Source organism: Tasmannia lanceolata, unplaced genomic scaffold (genome assembly GCF_043159265.1).
Source record: "Tasmannia lanceolata isolate RefF3 unplaced genomic scaffold, GAP_Taslan_0.1 ptg000008l, whole genome shotgun sequence".
Lineage (NCBI taxonomy): Eukaryota > Viridiplantae > Streptophyta > Magnoliopsida > Canellales > Winteraceae > Tasmannia > Tasmannia lanceolata.
In genome coordinates this window covers 4,474,070-4,493,537 of record NW_027518685.1, presented here as the reverse complement: position 1 = coordinate 4,493,537, position 19,468 = coordinate 4,474,070, and the positions used below count along the sequence as shown (strand labels likewise).

Here is a 19,468-nt window from a genome sequence, read left to right as displayed (position 1 = left end):
ATGAAGATTCCAGTACCCAAGGAGATTGTCAGTGCACTGAAAAATCAAATGTAGACCAAGGAAAGGAGACTGATGACGATGGTGATCCCCCAAAGTTTTAGAAATTAAGGAAGAGCATGAGAGCAAGGAAATTTAGCCAGAAGATGAAAGAAGCCTTGGATCATTAGGGTCGGGTGTCTGGCTGTAGAATTCGGTTGGTTTAAGTTTGATTACAAGGGTATCATGTCCTTGGTTGTTATGTCCCCTTCCTTATTCATGGTTCTAAGGATTGGGGAGTGGTCTTGTTGCTTTTATTGTATCATCTTTCTTTAATTAATATTCTGGTAGGGGTCCACCTAACCCCAGCTTACCAATAAAAAAAAAAGAGACATGGACACCTACTCTATGAGATCAACAACGCCGTTTTAGTTTTTTTCTCTTGTTACTGAGCCCTATATATTTCTCTTTTCAAAAAATATATATATATATTTACAGATATCTCTTGTTCATAGACCTTGAAATATCATCAAAATTATTTTCTCAATCGATCTATCAATCCATTGACTAAATATTAGCTCCAACCATTACAAATAAAACACCCAAATATGACAGAAGGGTTTTAAGGGCACTAGTTAAGGTGCATTAGAAATGATATTTTACAATCATTTTACACACGTTTTTGATAAAAATACATACGTTTCGAGACGTTTTTTTTATATCAAAACATGTGTAAAACATCATTCAATGCACCTTAACGACTGGTTATAGTGTATATATGACTAAAAAGGGGCTTACGTACTTCACATTTGAAGGAATGAAGTGACTTGATTGCCACGTACAATGCAGCTGGGTGTCCCAAGTTATGAAAATGGGCGCATTTATCATTTCCCTTTCGGATATCTCTTGTTCATAAAGCTTTGAAATATTATCAAATTTCATTTATCAATCCATCTATCAATCTATTGACTAAAATATTAGCTCCAACCATTACAAGAAAAACACCCAAATGTGTCGGAAGGGTTTCAAGGGGCGGTTACGAAAACCCATTATGAAAATATGCTATTCCGATTCTCTAGGCCAAGGTTTAAATGTCCCTACGTATCGTTCATAATTATTCCAGAATATTCCCAGTATATCTCGCGAGATATGCATCTCCAAAATCTCGCGGTAAAAACAACCCTCCAAAACCCCGTCTCCTCGGATTCCTTAGAAAATCCAACTAAATGAAAAGAACACCTAGATTTTGGTTTTGACACCCCTTTCTCCCCTTAATTCCGCTTATACCGCCTGTGAATTCCTTTGACGCGCTAGACCCAGACAACAACACGTAAACATATCCTTTCATTATCTGATCACAAGCAATTGCTAAAATCACAGATTTCACTAATCTTTTCTTTTTTTTCCCAATCTTAAATCGGTTGCTTGTAGATCTCTTTTCCCATCGCATAAATCCTCTGTTAATTTTATTTTTTGGAGGAGAAAGAAGCTGCGAATTTATGTAAGATTTGTTAGGGTTTGAAGAGAAGAATTCGAGAGCAAGAAAGATAGGGAAAAAAGGAAACTTTTTTGGAGTTGTTGATTTCTAGGGTTTTCTATTTTTATGTTATTGTTTTCTTGTATTTTGTTTGAGAAACAAGATGGAGAGATTGGGAACTTGAGATTGAGGAATTAGGGCTGTTTCTTCTGAGGCTGAAAGAAACAGCCTGAGGAGTTTATGATCAGAGGAGAATATATTGAAAAATTAGGGTTTTCTTTTTCAGTTTTTTTTTTCCCTCTGTTTGGTGTTTGGGGGATGAAGAACGATGTGCATAAATTTCAAGGAGGCGTTCCGAGATCGGGGCGTAGTAATGGATTTTTTCCAAGTTCTTTGCGTGCGATCTCGAGCTATTTGAAGATCGTGTCGTCTGGGGCTTCGACTGTTGCATCAACAGTTAGGTCGGCTGGGGCGTCTGTTGCCTCTTCCATTGCTGATCGAGAGGACGATTCTGGTCGCGATCAGGTAATTTTATGCTATTTTTTATTTGTTATTTTATCGATTAATTTGTTTATTCCAATTGATTGAATTGGGTTAGATTTTTTGTTTTTGTCTTCTTTTTTTTCCTTCCAAATTGATTGGTATCAGATGTCTTTAGATTGCCTATGTTTGAATTTTCTTCATTTATTGTACTATTATAATCATCTTGTTCATGAGAGATATGGGATGTTTATTTGTTCGAATATTTGTTTTAATTCAATCATTGCTTGGATGGGAGAGATAGGGGATGTTTATTTCTGAGGAATTTTGACCTGGATGATACATATAAGTCACTGTTGAACAGTGTTTAAAAATGCAGATGCAGTTCGAAACAAGGCCGGAGAAAATCCTAGTTGATTCGGCACGATTCGGTCAAGTGCTCGGTTGACGCGGTAATAATTAGGGAGAGTCAGAGGAGTTTTTATTGACTCTGTAGAGCAAAACGCAGAATGCGGAGAAGGTAAAAGGGAGTTGGCTCGGGGGGAGTCCATGAGATAGGAGTTAGGAGTTCGTGCCAGAACAATCATTGTTGACTGAGAGCACGAAATTAGAGCAGTGGACCAGAGTTACCATTGTCATAATGCTGCTTTTTAACGATGCTTAGTTCATATGCGTTACATGTGGATAGAGTTGGCGAGATCTTTATTCAACACGCTCGGAAGAGGAAAGTAGTTAGGAATAGTCAGCATGTGCTTCATAAGTTCATATAGCATCAAAGAACGTTGTGCGCCTAAATACAATGCTGTTTATTCCATCTGTGGTCTAAAAGCTAAAATTCTACATTGAAAATGAATGCGAGGTTCAGATTGGGCTCATTAGAGTATACGACTGTTTTGCATATTTACTACACTGGAAATATTTTGTCTGTTAGAACGGTCATCCCTTATCCCCGGGTATTAGGACTACGACATAGCAAGCTACTGCAAGAGATGAACATGCTTTTTATCTACGGGGATGGCCAAAGTACAAAGTGCAAGTCAAAAGGCTCACCTTAATATTATATTACTTCGGACCGGCGAAATGATTGCGCAAAAGGTACTTGTACGTTGGAAGTACCTAATTCGTTGAAAATGATTGCCATTTGCGTCATGCTTGAGGATCACATTTGACAAACTCCCACTACTAACACATACCATTATACTTGGCGGGGTCAAGCGGGCGAGTATGATGGGATATCATCCAAGATGCCACGGAGAATCATAGAGTTATGAAGATGGGGCTCATTGTTCATGTTAAATGAGTTTTATTTAGTTTGAAGTGTTAGTCTTTTAAGTCATGGGGGGGTGGTGGAGTCTTTATTGAAAGTTATTTGAGTTGTGTGTTTCAAATCGTCCGCACACATGTGTGTCAATTTAATTAGGGGAATCATGCAAGTGACACCTGAGGTGTAAATGCTACACACATTTTCTTATTAAATTAAAGAAAATGGCGGGAGCCTCGTGCACCGGGCCGCCCTTTACTAAAGATACTGTATATGACAATTTCTTTAAATGAGAGCCATTTTAAGTCTACAGTTTCATGCCAGTTGACAAGGTGATCACTTCACTCGGTTTCCTATGATGGTGTGGCAGTTGACAATGCAATCACTGGCTGAGTTGTATCGTTTTTTGGAATTATGTAGGCTGAGATACTAATGGTTTTCTTATGTAGTACTGTAATTTGGGAAGGTACTACACAGTTTCCTTGACAGTGAGATCTATTGTCGACACTCGTTTGTTTGTTGCTGAACTCTAGTTAAAATCCTTAATTGACTTACGAGGCGTGGATAGAGCTCTAGGTAAAATCCTTGGTTTACTTGAGAGGTGTGTATAGTGATTTTATTAATCATAGTGTTCACTTTTCCTCATCCCTACTTGTCATGTATGGTCCGTTGCAATATTGTCATTCCACATTGTTTGATATCCCTTTTTTTTTTCAGTGTACAATAAATATTACCCTAGCGTGCATTTTGTGCTGTTCCACGTCAGATATTTCTTGTGCAGTCAGTCCATATTCTTTATTTTGATTCTTTCTCCTGTCAATGTTGCATCGATTGTGGATCCGCTTATATTATTTTCTGTTGTGTGATAAAGGTGCAATGGGCTGGGTTTGACAAGTTAGAATGTGAAGGGGATGTCCTTCGACAAGTTCTTCTGCTGGGTTACAAATCTGGCTTCCAAGTTTGGGATGTTGAGGAGGCCGATGATGTGCGTGAGCTGGTATCCAGGCATGATGGCCCTGTTTCCTTTTTGCAAATGCAACAGAAGCCACTACCATCAAAGAAATCAGAAGAAAAATTTGCAGATGTTCGTCCATTGCTGGTTGTTGCTGGAGTTGGAGCTCTTTCTGGTGGTGATAATATTCAAGATAGGTTTGAATCTCCATGCAATGGGAGTTCCACTAATTGCCACGAGCCGGAAAATGGACATTTAATGCCTACAGTTGTCCGCTTTTATTCGTTGAGGTCGCACTCTTATGTGCATGTCCTGAAGTTCAGGACAGCTGTGTACTCAGTAAGGTGCAGCCCTCGTGTTGTGGCTATTTCTCAAGCAGCTCAGGTTTGTGTAGTTTTGTGCATGGTTTTAAATTCCTTGGAAATGACCGAAATGTTTCCATTTCCATCCTTACCGAAACGAAATTTATGTAATTTCCTTTTATGTCATTCTTTTCCCGAAATTTTAACCGAAATTCGACCGAAATGATCGGAACAAGAAAAAATGGAAATATGTTATTATTTGCATTTCATTTAATTAATGCAGAGAATGATATTAGGTAGGCAACATCATTGAACTTCACAACAGAGTAACTGTATCTTGTGCATGGGATGTCAGATCGGCATGGGACCAATAATACCTCGTAACTCTATGTTGTATTGAGTCTATTGGCATAAAATTGGGGTTCTTCGAGGGGAGACTGGTCATTGGACTTTCTTATACTTCTTTACACTGTGCTTTTTTATTGACTTTTGACTTTACTATTTTAGACATGTGCAACAACGCATGTCACTAGGTGTACGATGTGATTCAGCCATTGTGGATGGTTTTGTTGCTTATATGATGATTTCTAAGTTTGTACTAGTGTTTATTCTAGCATTTCCCAAAGTTTCATCTTGAAATTTCATCATTTGCACATTTTTTAAAAGATTAAATGCTTTCATCATTTGCATATGTTTCAATGCTTTTCCATGATTTTACAAGATTTCCACCGAAACCGAAATGTTTCCATTTCCGTGGCGACCGAAACCGAAATCGAAATTTAAAATCTTGGTTGTGTGTATGTCTTCCATACGTGTTTCTTCACAGTCAGAGCTTGACAAATGTGATTACTATTGCAGATACATTGCTTTGATGCTGCAACACTGGAGAGAGAATATACCATTCTTACTTATCCTATAGTGTCAGGGTGCCTTGGTTCTGGAGGTATTGGCTGTGGACCACTTGCAGTGGGCCCCAGGTGGTTGGCTTACACAGGAAGTCCAGTTGCAATTTCAAATACTGGCCGTGTCAGTCCACAGCATTTTACTCCCGCTACAAATTCATCCGTTTCTCCGGCGAATGGGAGCCTGGTTGCACACTATGCGAAAGAGTCGAGCAAGCAATTTGCTGCCGGTATCGTGACGCTTGGAGATATGGGATACAAGAAGTTGTCTAAGTACTGCTCAGAGCTTTTACCTGATTGCAATAATTCTATAAGATCTGGGACTCCTGGTTTTAAGACAAATGGGACCAGTAATGGATATGTTCCTGACACAGAAAATGCTGGAATGGTATGTAGTATGTTTTTAGTTTGCTGTTATATATGTGTAGCGGAGGATGTATTCACATGTCACTTTACTTTGTAAGTTCTATTATAATTATAAAAAAAAACATTTCTTTCGTTTTACCCTATGTTACATGGATTCTTCTAAATGGGCGAAGAATCCATGTCGGACACGTCTTGGATTCCAATACTTCAGGATTCTTTGTGACACTTCTAGATCTCTTTTTCCTGATTTTTTTCCCGAATACAAGTACCTCACATTTATAATTACCACACGTTTTGAGTTTCACCCATCGTAATTGTAAGTTTCTTAAATGGAAATAAAATATAGTGTCTATTTAACCTATTAAAATTTTCAATATATTCTTGTTATAATCATGTTATTATGTAAAAATAATAATACTTGAGAACTGAGACACCCGTATCCTTATTGATGCAACATAGGTATTCCTCATTGCTAGACTGCTAGGCAAATTAATACACTTATAATGTCTCTCATATCAATTTATTGGTTTTGACACAACATGCTGTTATGGTCCAAGTTTAGGTTCAAGCCTTCTTGTTATGAAGCGAGAAGATTTTGGTTTCACATCTACATAAAGAACGCTAATGTGCTTCTTATTATTTACTTTTACATGCTTGATTTTTTTCACTGTTCTTTACCTTACTATCTTATTGTGTAGTTTCTTTGTTAGCAACGATGTAATTATCAGTCTTTCTCTTCCTTTTTACAGGTCATAGTCAGAGACATTGTTAGCAAATCTGTTGTTGCTCAGTTTAGGGCTCATAGAAGTCCTATTTCAGCATTATGCTTTGATCCTAGTGGAACCCTATTAGTGACTGCATCGGTTCAAGGTCACAACATTAATGTTTTTCGGATTATGCCTTCTCCCCTTGGGATTTCATCTGGATTTGAAGCAACTGGTTCTTATGTGCATCTTTATAGGCTGCAACGTGGCTTAACAAATGCGGTAGATGCACTTAGTGATTCTTGCTTTGTTTCCTCTCCGCCTTGAGTGTATGCTAACGAAGCTTTTATTGTTTTTATGTCACTTGTTTTTTCATGTTTATCAGGTTATACAGGACATTAGTTTTAGTGACGACAGCCAATGGATTATGATTAGTTCCTCTAGGGGAACAAGTCATTTATTTGCAGTATCCCCTCAAGGTGGGACCGCAAACCTTCACGGTAGTGATTCTAATTTTGCCAATGGCAACAGTGGGTTGGGCCTGACAACTAAGCCAACTGTTCGTTGGCCGCCTACCACTGGTTCATCAAAGTCCAATCAACATGGTCTTTATCCTTCTGGTCACCCGGTCACACTATCAGTTGTGAGCAGAATAAGGAACGGGAATAATGGTTGGAGAGGCACCGTAAGTGGCGCAGCTGCGGCTGCAACAGGTAGGGTAGGTTCCCTTTCTGGGGCTATTGCGTCCTCTTTCCATAATTGCAAGGGCAACAATGTTTATCCAGATACCAACTCATTAAGGACAAAGCAGCACCTTCTGGTGTTTTCTCCTTCTGGCAGTGTGATACAGTATGTGTTGCGTCTCTCTACTGGGGCAGATATTGGGACTGGTGTTTCTGGGTTAAATACTATTTCTTATGAATCAAGTCAAGATAATGATGGGAGCTTAGTTGTTGAGGCAGTTCAGAAATGGGATGTTTGTCAGAGGCAGAACAGAAGAGAATGGGAAGATAATATGGACATTTATGGTGAGCATTCTAATGGTGATAGAAATAAACATTTTCCAAAAGGGATAAGAAAGGGGACTAGCATTTATCCTAGTGATAGTGGACTGGTTAGAAACGTGAAGCATAGAGCTGAGGAGAAACATCACTTGTATATTTCTGAGGCTGAGTTGCAGATGTATCCAGCTCGTGTCCCATTATGGGCAAAATCCGAGGTAATTTTATAAAAGAAAGGAAAATGATATGGTTTCTGAGCGTAAGACCAAGTTTGGAACCTAACAATCAACACTTGCCATGTGTACTCAAAAATGATTTTTCCGTTGAAGGAAGGCGGTTGTTGATGCTGTGGCAAAAACTGATTTGCCTGGTCTCCTGGTTGGTCTTAAAACCGGTTTCCCTAGCATTACTCTAAAAGAAATGTTAGTAGTTGCTTTCACATGATGTACTTTATCTTTAATATTTTTAAATTACTTTCCAGGTATACTTTCATGTGATGGTGATGGATGGCATCAAAACAGACAGTGAAGATGTTTTGGGTGGGGAAAGTGAAATAGAAACAGTACCCACACGCATGATTGAAGCTAGGTCAAAAGATCTGGTACCAGTCTTTGACTATCTTCAAACTCCAAAATTCCAGCAGTCAAGGTGCGTTCCATTCCTTTATCTGCATCCTGTTTTCATCTTATTATTATGCTCTTTCTTTTTGTTGTCATGCTGGTTAATGTCAGACCTAAAACTGTATGAGGTTCTGAGCTTGGCTCATTTAAGCTCTGCATATATCCATGTTACATGTCGAGTCATTATTTTAACTGTCCGGGATCATAAGAATAACCTCCTCTAAAATTTCCAGCAGTAGATAATTAAGAGTTAAAAAATTGCTTGTTAACTTGAATGCCAAGTTGCAATAATAATATTTGGATCCGTAAGTTGATCATTATAGTACATGGCATACTTTCAAATGTCCTTCGCGCCATCTTCAACACTTCCGAGTCGACTCCCTTTCACCTTGGCCATGTTCTTGTCTGAGTCCGCGTTTTGTCCTACGAATTTAATCAAATCTCCTTTGACTCTCCAGAGTTATGACCGCATCAACTGTGTACTTGGCTGCGTCAGCCGAGTACTTGTCCGCATCAACCAAGTACTTGATTGCGCCTTGCCGAGTTGACTAGGATTTGCTTTGGCTGTATTTTGGCCCACATCCACGTTTGGAAACACTGGTACACGATTCCACTGTGATATGAATTGTGGGATACACAGATAACCTGTTACCCTTGGATGTAGTTATTTTTAATTTTTAACTAGATTTTTCAACTTGTTTGTTTGGAGGTGCCTTGATTTGCTTCGAGTATCTTTTCTCTGCGATTCTATTATGCTTGTCACTTCACTTGGTATGTGCTGAGATGATATTTTTAATTGTTCATATTATGGTTTTCCCCTTCATTGATGAGGTTAACAACTTGTGCTGGCAAAGAGAAACTAATCAATTTCTATCAGAGATTAAGAGTTTGCTCCTCTGCTTTTCATGTAGTCTGGTATTATTTGTTTGGTTTCTTCTTAGACAAACCACAGTATGGATTTGTTCCTCGATCGCTGCAAAGATGTTTTATTTCATTCATTTGAGATAATTTTGACTTAGATACATTAGCACTAAACCAATAAATTCGTGCTTTTGATACAGTCTTGAGCACCTACAATGATTCCCTTCCGAAATCCATCTGTGTTTTTCATAGGAACCATTTATTAGGTTTCTGTCTCTTGACAAATGTATTATACCAATTTAAGTTAGATGATCAAGTTGCAGAGTTTGAACCCTAAGCATACAATGTTTTTTTTTTTAATGGAAAGGGCAAGAAACCAACCCATAAGCATACAATGTTATCATAATTTTTCTTTCTCGAGTGGAATGAGCATCAATACAAATGAAAATTACCCGAGTTCTTAACATTGGGTGGATAGCGACATCGGAAGCGCATGATGCCAAGTCATTGAAAAACTGCAATCAATTTGAGAGCCTTGAAGTCTACCTTATAATGAACACGTAGATTTGTTCCTTGGAGAATATGTTTGAATCTTCTGATTTTTGAAATATTGATTTGGATATACATGTATGTAGGAAGAGATGCCATTCAAAATTAAAAAAATGTATGTTGGAAGAGGATTACATTCCTACCACAAGCACAGTTACAGATTTGGGAAGACACAATATACAAGTGTAGCTGTCTAAAACACATCTTTGACACATCACATGTGGTGGCTTCCCATGTTGGCACTTTAAACGTAAACAAAAAACTACTTTATGAGAAGTTGACACTAAACCAAAAAGTCACACAGGTGATGGAACACGTTATGTTTACAATTCCAAAAAAGAAAAAAACAAGCCAGAAAGTCACACATGAAGCAATGAAACTCTAATCCTAAGAACCCTTTTTTTTCATTCCCCTCAAATGGGCAATATAGGAACGCTGTAGACAAAAAATCCACCTAAGCTTCAATATTGAATGTGAGGAAGAGTAGAAGAAGAAACTAAACAAAAGGGGAAGAGGAGAAGATGAGAACCCTTCTCCATTCTTGTTTTTTTGCGCTTCTAGATCATGTCTTTGAAACCCTAACCTCTCTCTCTCCCTCTCTCTCTCCCCCTCCCTCCCTCCCTCTCTCTCTCTTTGATTTGTCATTTGTTATTGATTTTTATTTTAGTATTGATATAGATGCCTCTGGTTGGTTTTGTTGCTTATAGTATGTTTTATCGTCTCAAAGCACTGGTTTAAAATTCACTTCAAGAAGCTACTCTCCACCCCAGCTTCTCCACTCCATTTTCGATTGATGAGCCATCCTTCTACTATGGATTGTTGGTCCGCAAGTAGGTAAGTTGGGTAATAAGACTGTTTACTTCTTAGCTCTATTGGGTTTTAAAGCTCTAAGTTGGGCAATGTAATAGAAAGGCTTACTAGGTGTGCTTGTCTTGCTTGAGCTTCGTTACTCGATTCGATGTCTTTTACTTCGGTTGAATTCTTGTCCGATTCTGCATTTTCCTTACCAATTTATTTCTAATTCCTTTGATACGCCCGCATTATGAATGCGTTAATCATTGGCTCACACGAGTCGACTCCCTTTTTACTTTGGCCGAGTTCTTGTCCGAGTCTGAGTTTTGTGACAATGTTTCAAAGTATCACAAAAAAAGAAAATAGAAGAAAAAAAATTGGGTTAAGACACTCTGGGTTGTCTGACACATCACTCGTTCTCGTGTTTACATCATTGATCATTATAAGCTCCAAACAGTCCAAGGATACCTTTGCTTGCTCCATCAAAGCTGCAAGACTTAATTAGCTGATAGAACTTCCCTGTACGTATCGTGATCAAAATGAAATGGTATGGCCCTTTAAGCTATTCTTCTACAATTGGGCCTAGAGGCTATGAAGCACGGGTGCAGGTGCGGGGTGCGGGTGCGACACGACACGGGTACGCGGGTACGTGATTTTCCAAAAAACTTGGGTGCGGGTGCGTTCGGGTGCGTTGAATATAATAATAATTTTTATTAAAATTTAAAAAAAAAAATAGGAAAGCAATCAAATAACAATAACATCACCATTCACCAAAATGGAAAATTCTACTATTACTCTTCATTTCATACGTGATTAAGTTCATCATTAAAACACCAAAATAACATAAAGCATCAATGCATCATCAATCCTAGAAGTCAGTCGCTTCAGGCTTCAGCTCCAATATCGACAACATCGTCCTCTACGTCGTCGGTAAAAACAATGGACTCCAACTCCGGCTCATCCAAAGAAAGACTAGCAACTTCAAGTACCCCTACATCCTCGAAGGAATCAAATGTATCTCCACCTATGTCCCACATCTTTGTCTCTCCTTGCTTATATTGTGGAGTTTGTCTTGAGAGAAGCCGAAGATTGCTATGAACGAAAACCAAATCTTCAGCTCGTTGTGGAGTCATCTTGTTCCTCTTGAGAGAATGCACAAAAGAGTAAGTGCTCCAATTCCTCTCGGCACAAGATGACGATGAAGGTTGCATAAGAATCTTCAAAGCTATGCTTTGAAGCATAGGGGCACATGTACCATGGATGGCCCACCACTCATGAGGCTTGATAGTTAACCGTTCATTGATGGAATCAACATCATTGAATAATCCGGACTTCATGGAGAATTGCGCGAACTCCACATTAGCTCTTGTGCGGTCCGAGGAATTGGTGAAGTACCTCTTGAAGCACTTCATCCTCTCAGTATAAATTTCTGCATCCTTATGTGGAGGCACCCTACTTGAATCTTCACTAAGCCATTGCTCACTATAATACCTTTAAGAAAGAAAAAACTAATTTAGCTTCAAATTTCAAGTCAAAAGTTAGAACTTGAAAATAAACATAACGAACTAATAATCCAAATAAATTTAAAGTCACCTAACCTTGGATTCAATGAATGAGCCAAGCAATGAAGTGGAGTGTTGCTCTTGTTCCAACGAGCAACAAGAATCTCGTGCACCACGTCAAAAAATTTGGACTCCTCTTCTTTCCTCTTTCCTTCCTTCCTATATATTGCCGCCCTTACTTTCTCTATCATGGTATCCCACAAATCATAAACCAAGTGAAGGCAAGGCGTATCCGTGTCACAGTCTCTAAGCATGTCATAGATGAGGGATGTAAATGCGAGTATGTAGTCGATAGAATCCCACCATACGTCATCTAACACCTTCTCTTTTACAAACCTCGATTTTCCCATGTCATCCTCCCTATAACAAGTCCATTTGTCGCTAATAACCATTGCTTGAAGACCTTGCTTTAAGAGTTTCAATCTCTTAAGCATAACAATAACACTCGCAAATCGAGTCTCCGCCACGGCAAGCAACTTCAAAGTGTTGAACTCGTTGAATATGGCTAGTCTCATGGAATGATTCATTATGAAAATTTTAATGATGCTAGCATCTCCCGAAACATCCGTTATCCAACTGCATTCGTCATATGTAACTTGATTTGCTTCCACATTCTTCGCCGCACATATGTTCTTCAAAGCAAGGTTGAGGGTGTGCACCACACATGGGGTCCAAAAGATGGAAGGAAACTGTGCCTCAATAAGTTGCCCGGCTGCCTTGCAATTTGCGGTGTTGTATTACCTGGACAACATTTTCATGCCCAACTTCCATAATTACCTCCTTCAACAAGTTGGCAATGAAATTTTCGTCCTTTGTCTCCCCCGAACAATCTACCGCCTTGAGAAACATAGGCCTACCCTCGGTTACCGCCATAAAGTTAATGAGAGGCCGCCTTTGTGAGTCACTCCATCCATCACTAACAATGCTCACCCCTTTATCCTTCCATGTCTCTCTAAGGGGTTGCAACAACCTATCAACATTTGCCCTCTCTTTTTGTAGTAGAGTCGTTCTTAGCAAGTTGTACCCCGGAGGCAAATAACCGGAAATTTGATTGTTGGCCGCACAAGAGTATGAACTCGCATAGTGTGGGTTCCTTGCTAGGTGAAATGGCAAGCCACCGGAGTAAAACATCCGAGCAATCTCACCATGTACTTGATCGCGGGGCGCCATGTTAAATGCCTTTTCAATAGCGCTCATACTTCCACTTGGACCACTTGTCTTCCTCCTCTTTAGATCAAAACTTGGAGGGACAAACATACTACTTAGGCAACTCAATGATCCACTACTTGATGATGGCGGCAATTGCACTCTCTTGGGAGCATTTTGCTTCATAGCCTCCTTGCATTCTTCCTCCAACCTTTGCATTCCGAGAAGGTCATTTGCTTTCATCTTAGGACACGCTCCGATTCCTTGTCCTGATACCTTCAACAAGTGCGCTCTAACCCTTGTGTAGGAGCTATTCCAACTCTTATGACAAAAATTACATTCCCATCTCACATTCCCTCCACCCTTAGGATCTTTATCAAATCTAGTGGCATACCTTCATAAGGGCTTCAAGAGGTCTTCATCAGTAGAAGTAGAAGGTGGTGCATTTGTGGCTTGGGCGGCGCTACTAGCCCTGGATGAAGACATTCTATTAAAAGAACAAACACAAATTTAGTTTTGGGAGTCAAAATTAAACATAATTTTTGACTCCTAAAATCAGTTTTGGGCTCCCAATCGATTGTCACAATCTTAAATTAACATGGCCTTAAAGGGTAAAGGCCTCTAATTGAGCCCAAAACAGATTTTGGGGGTCAAAATTAAACATAATTTTTGACTCCTAAAATCAGTTTTGGGCTCCCAATCGATTGTCACAATCTTAAATTAACATGGCTCTAAAGGGTAAAGGCCTCTAATTGAGCCCAAAACGGATTTTGGGGGTCAAAATTAAACATAATTTTTGACTCCTAAAATCAGTTTTGGGCTCCCAATCGATTGTCACAATCTTAAATTAACATGGCCCTAAAGGGTAAAGGCTAAAGCCCTAACGACCTAACCCCTCTAATTGAGCCCAAAACAGATTTTGGAGGTCAAAATTAAACATAATTTTTTACTCCTAAAATCAGTTTTGGGCTCCCAATCGATTGTCACAACTCACAATCTTAAATTAACATGGCCATAAAGGGTAAAGGGCTAAAGGCTAAAGCCCTAATGACCTAACCTCTCTAATTGAGCCCTAAAGGGCTTCCAATTGAATGTCACAATCTCAAATTAACATGGCCTGAAAGCTCACAATTGGAAATTTGGGATTTAGGGCTTTAGGCCCCAAAGCCCTAAATCCCAATTGTGACCTCCAAACTGAAAATCAGTTTAGGGCTTCAAAATCACATTCCATTTTAAGATTATGCCAACCGATTGTGAGCTCCAAATTGATTTTTATGTGACTCACAATCGGTTAGGGCTTTAGGCTATTTTTTAGGGCAAATCACAAATAAAATAATGCAAATCACAAATAAAAATAAAAGAGAGAGAAAAAGAGAGTAGAGATAATAATAAAAAAAGAAAGAGGAGAGAAGTAGAGAGAGAGAGTACCTTTGTAGGGTTAGGTTAGGGCTCCGACGACAGACGGTGGCGGAGGCGGAGGCGGAGGCGGAGGCGGAGGCGGCGGTAGTAGTTGCAGGTAGAGAGAGGAGAAACCGAGAGGGAGAGGAGAAAATGAGAGATGCCCGGGCCGAGAGAGATCTCTCACGGAGAGTTGCAGAGAGAGAGAGAGAGAGAGAGAGAGAGAGAGAGAGAGAGAGAGAGAGAGAGAGAGTGTTGCAGACGGAGATGAGAGACGAGAGAGAGAGTTGCAGACGGAGATGAGAGACGAGAGAGAGAGTGAGGGAGAGAGTCGTGAGTTTGGGTTTTGGGTTTTAATAAAACCCTTTTATATAACTTAAACCCCCCCCCCCCCCCCCAAATTGCTATTGCCAGCCTTTTGTTTTTATTTTTATTTTTTAAAACACTTAAAAACGTGTCGGGTGCGTCGGGGTGCGCACCCCAACCGCACCCGACCGTAAAATTGGAAATTTTTTTTTAAAAAAATCGGGTGCGCACCCGACACGCACCCGGGACGCACCTGAGCGCACCCGTGTCGGATACGCACCCGGTACGGGTACTTTAGGCATTTTGAAGCACCCGTGCTTCACAGCCTAGAGGAATCCATTGAAGTGATGGTGTACAATAGCATGCTCTGACACATCAAGGTCGAATCATGAGAGTTTCTGTTAAAATTGACATTGAGGATCTCTTTTCAATTGTAGAGTATCTCAATTTGTGTTTTGGCTTGGTTGATTAGGTTGAGACTTTAGGTCAATTTGCCAATCATTTGTGATTGATTCTCTCAATCAAGCTTGCAAGCTATTCGTACCGATGACCTGGAGATTTTGAATCTGGAGTAGAATCTTAGATTATGCATAGTGGCTGGGGAATTCATCGACCACATCTTCATCCATTGCAAAGTAGGGAGGGAGGTATCAAGTGGCATCTTAAAGAGATTTGGGATTGCTTTGGTTTTCCCTTCCAATCTTTCAGACCTACTGGAGGGATGGTCAGCAGTCCCATGGAAGATAAAAGGCAAAATCCCGTGGAATGTCTCTCTTCTAGCCACTTTGTGGGTGCTATGGAAAGAGAGAAATGCTAGTCTTTGATGGAGTTGTAAAATCCTTTGCATTCCTTTTTGTGAAGGTGATCGCTCTCACAATATCTTGGGTAAGGATTATTCCCTACTTCAGGTTTGTTCCCACATTCGCCCTAGGGAGGGATGGAAGGAGATGTGCATTAGTGTAGATCAAAGGTTAGTCGTCTTGCTGCATTGGGAACTGCCTGACTAGGGTCTCCTAAAGTTAAACTTTGACGGCTCCAGTCTGGGTAAGTCAAGGACCGACATGAATTGGAGGTGTTCTTAGGGATTCAAGAAGAGAGGTCATTTGGGCATTTGCAGGGTCTATTGGGGTCACTGATTCTAGTGAGGTGGAGGTCCGAGCAGCCCACTAGGGAATAAAATGCCCCGGAAAAAGGATTGTTTGGATAGGGTGATTGTGGAAGGAGATTCCCTCGATGTCATTCGTTGGCGTAAAAGCTTTCTCTTCCCCATGGGGATTTGCTCATTTGTTCGTTGAGACCCAGGTCGTCGATCACATTTTGGAATATTAGAAGGTCCGCCAATAGTGTGGTGGATAGCCTAGCAAGGTCGGGTGTAGCTAAGGCAGCTCTGAGAGGAAAAACAATGAGAGAGTACCTCTATCACGAAGATCAGCTACCATGTTTAGTCTAATGATGAGATTGAAAGAGGAAGAGACATATAATTCATATGGGAGAGGTTAGATCTAATTTCTCATTCACTTTTACTCATGACAACAAGATTGTCTGTATATTGTTTTCCCGTCGGCTCTCTCTTACAAGCGGTGGCTTCGTTTCCCCGTCGACCTTCTCTTCCGGGTGATGGTGTCCTTATCGTTGGCCGGCTCTCTTACAGGCGACGACTTCATTTTTCCCTTCGACCTCTCTTTTCCGGGTGATGGTGCCCCATTGTTGGTCAGCTCTCTTACAGGCGACGACTTCGTTTTTCCGTCGACCTTATTTTCGGGCGGTGGTTTCCCCACCGTTGGTCGGCTTTGTTCAGGCGACGGTTTCCCCATTGACCTTTCTTCTTCTTATCTTCAGTCGACGGTTTCCCCATCGTTAGTTATCATCTTTCTCTTCTTTTTATCTTTAGGCAACGGTTTCCCCGTCAACTTTGTCTCCAATAGTTTCTTCATCTGTTGTTATCTTCTATTGGCGTAGTGCTGCTTCGCTTGTGTCCCTACTGGTGGTGCTTCGCCGTTTCTCATGTGCGTACCTTTGGTATGCCTATTTTGCTCGATCGATCACTGCTATTTCCTTGCCGAGGTGTCACCGTTCGATCATTCGTGGTTTGCAGATGTATTTGTCGGGATCTCATTCAAGGGGAGGCCCTATTTTTGATCGCTCTCGTCTTCTCGTTGATTCAAGGGGAGCTGCTCCATTTTTTATGTCCGTCGATCTCGCTAGGGGTGGACATGGTTCCGGTTTGAACCGAGGAACCGAACCGAACCAGCACATATGGTTCGGTTCTGTTCGGTTCCATATTTATATGGTTCGGTTCCGGTTCTGATATCCTGGAACCGATGGAAATTCGGTTCGGTTCTGGGTTTGGGATCCCGGAACCGAAAATTGAACCGAGAACCGACCCTCACCTTAAAACCCAATGCCTCATCGCTTTGACTTTAAAATTTTAATTCACCCCCCAAATTTGTGCTTGATTATTCCAAATTTGTGCATGTTTGTAGGTCATATATAATTTTTGCATTACTCAAATTTGTGCAAATTTGTGCCTGATTATTCCAAATTCGTGCATGTTAGTGTTTGTAGTTCATATATAAACAGGACCGAACCGATTATAAATACAATTAGGCAAAATATCTACATTTGGTGAAGGTTGGGTAAACCCAGAACCGAACCAGAACCATATATGTTCTGGTTCGGTTTGGTTCCAAACATATATGGTTCGGTTCTGGTTCCAATTTCAGGGAACCGATTATATATGGTTCGGTTCTGGGTATACCCCAAAACCGAACCGAACCGAACCATGTCCACCCCTAGATCTCGCTACTGTACTTTTGGCCGTTGCTGTCTTTTTGTTATGTTTTCATTATGTATTTACCACATCAGGTTGAGGAGTGTTATACCAAGCTGGATGTTTGTTTGAGATTATGTACTTTTTATTATTTGTAGTAGTTGTTGTAGTATTCTTTGTACCAAGCTGGAGTTCCATAGCATATACTTTCCAGCTTGAGGGGGAGTGTTGAATAACTTGTATTTCGGGTAGTTTAGTCATTACTTGTAGATTAGGGGTATTGTAGTCATTGTACATTGGATGCCCTACTTGGGACATATATATATATACGTCATTTACATGAGGAGCTCCCCAGTGGAGACTCTCCATCTCTCCATTCCTCTTCTTCTTCCTCTTCTAACCATCCATTTCTAACATACATAAATTATCCAATGACCAAAATACCCTTACGGAGATTTAGTTGACCACTTGTAACCAAAATAATAAGGGAAGTGATATATCCGCCCCTTTGGATAATTTGGACATCCATCAATCTTTGCAGAAGAATGGCTACCTAATTATGAATCAGTCGTTTGAATAAACTAGGTACTAGGTACTACAGTCTAGGGTCCAATCGATGTGAATGTCCTTTTTTGGTAGGTGCGGTGATTGAACCAAGCATCTCATGATTTAGATATGAAGCCTCGACCAATCGAGATACAGGCCCAATCCCTCTCAATGTGATGTCACTAGACCTATTCATGTAATGTGCAAAGCATGCAGAAATTTGCTTTAGGAATTAGTACTAGCTTCATTTTTTTATCCTGTTCTTACGAGTTGGTGGATAAGGTAGGATGGAAACTTATAACTCAACTTTTGTGGAACTTGCGTCCTAACCTCGAGGGCACAAAGTTCAACCCTTCAATAACAATTTGCATTTACTCTGTTTTTCTACTGTTTCAACCATGTGTAAGTGCATTTTCTGAACCCTTTCATTTTAATTCAGGGTATCTGCTTTAGATAGCAATTGGAATGGGGTGATGCTGCATCAGAAGTCCGGACTGTCAGAAGACGGGAGGCTTTCGCGCCGGAGCAGCTGTAGCTCTCTTGATGTGATGTCAGAAGGTTCTACAGTGGTGGCCGAGCTTCACAATGGCATTAGTGAAAACGGTTGGAGTGGACTTCAAGCATCTATGGAATCGGCTAAGGGCTATGTAAATAATGTGGACAGCCCAAAATTGAAGACTCCAGTCAAGTTTGTAAATAACAGAGCGACCCCAAAGATGGAGGCCCCGCTCGAGTTTGTAAATAACAGAGAGGGCCCAAAGATGGAGGCCCTGCTCGAGTTTGTAAATAACAGAGAGAGCCCAAAGATGGAGGCCCAGCTCGAGTTTGTAAATAACAGAGAGAGCCCAAAGATGGAGACCCACTTTGAGGATGGTGATAATGACCCAGATTAAGGTAACCCTTTGATTCATAGTTCAACATATCACAGGCATGTCATACTTGTTTCGTTACACTTATCTGTCACCTAGTTTTTTCCTCTCTTTTTTCACCTAGTTTCTGTCGGACTTTAGAGTACTTCTATTGTTCTCATATATGGGTTGGAATCTGAAAGGTGGTGATGTTTTGTAAATGACGGCACAGGTGATGATGGGTTTGACGTTTTCGTATGTATCTTCCTCAAGTGTGCAACTATTCTTTTATTCTCACAGGAGTCTTTTTAACCAGTGTTTCTATCTTAATGTGATGGGCTCGTAATATAGAGAGAGGAGGGGTTCACTGTGAAGCGGAATTGTGGATATTATGGTGCTTGGATTCCTTTTCTGGTGACCCTGTAAGTAACAGATTCTTGAATATACTTTGAATAATTGATTGTAATATGTAAATAATAACAACACAACAGTGCCTATGTTTCACACTCTGTATAGAGCCCATTTACTGGGTGGCTGCACTATGCCAGTTATGTTTGGGATAGGAATGGAGTGAGACCAAATGGGTCCTCAGATTCGTCTGCATTTGTCTTCTTTCCTAATTAATAAATTTAGTCTTTGCTCTTCTGCA

General features: G+C 40.3%; 1 protein-coding gene across 1 annotated transcript; it reads left to right on the top strand.

Moving 5' to 3' along the window:
• The first annotated feature begins 1,188 nt into the window (after positions 1 to 1,188).
• On the top strand, positions 1,189 to 19,468 carry LOC143884022 (autophagy-related protein 18f-like). The gene is made up of 8 exons (XM_077387378.1): positions 1,189 to 1,978; positions 4,066 to 4,530; positions 5,307 to 5,738; positions 6,466 to 6,702; positions 6,806 to 7,639; positions 7,903 to 8,069; positions 18,411 to 18,865; positions 19,052 to 19,468. Exons 1-7 carry the CDS (start codon positions 1,694 to 1,696, stop codon positions 18,862 to 18,864), a joined length of 2,874 nt encoding a protein of 957 aa, XP_077243493.1. The 5' UTR covers positions 1,189 to 1,693; the 3' UTR covers position 18,865; positions 19,052 to 19,468.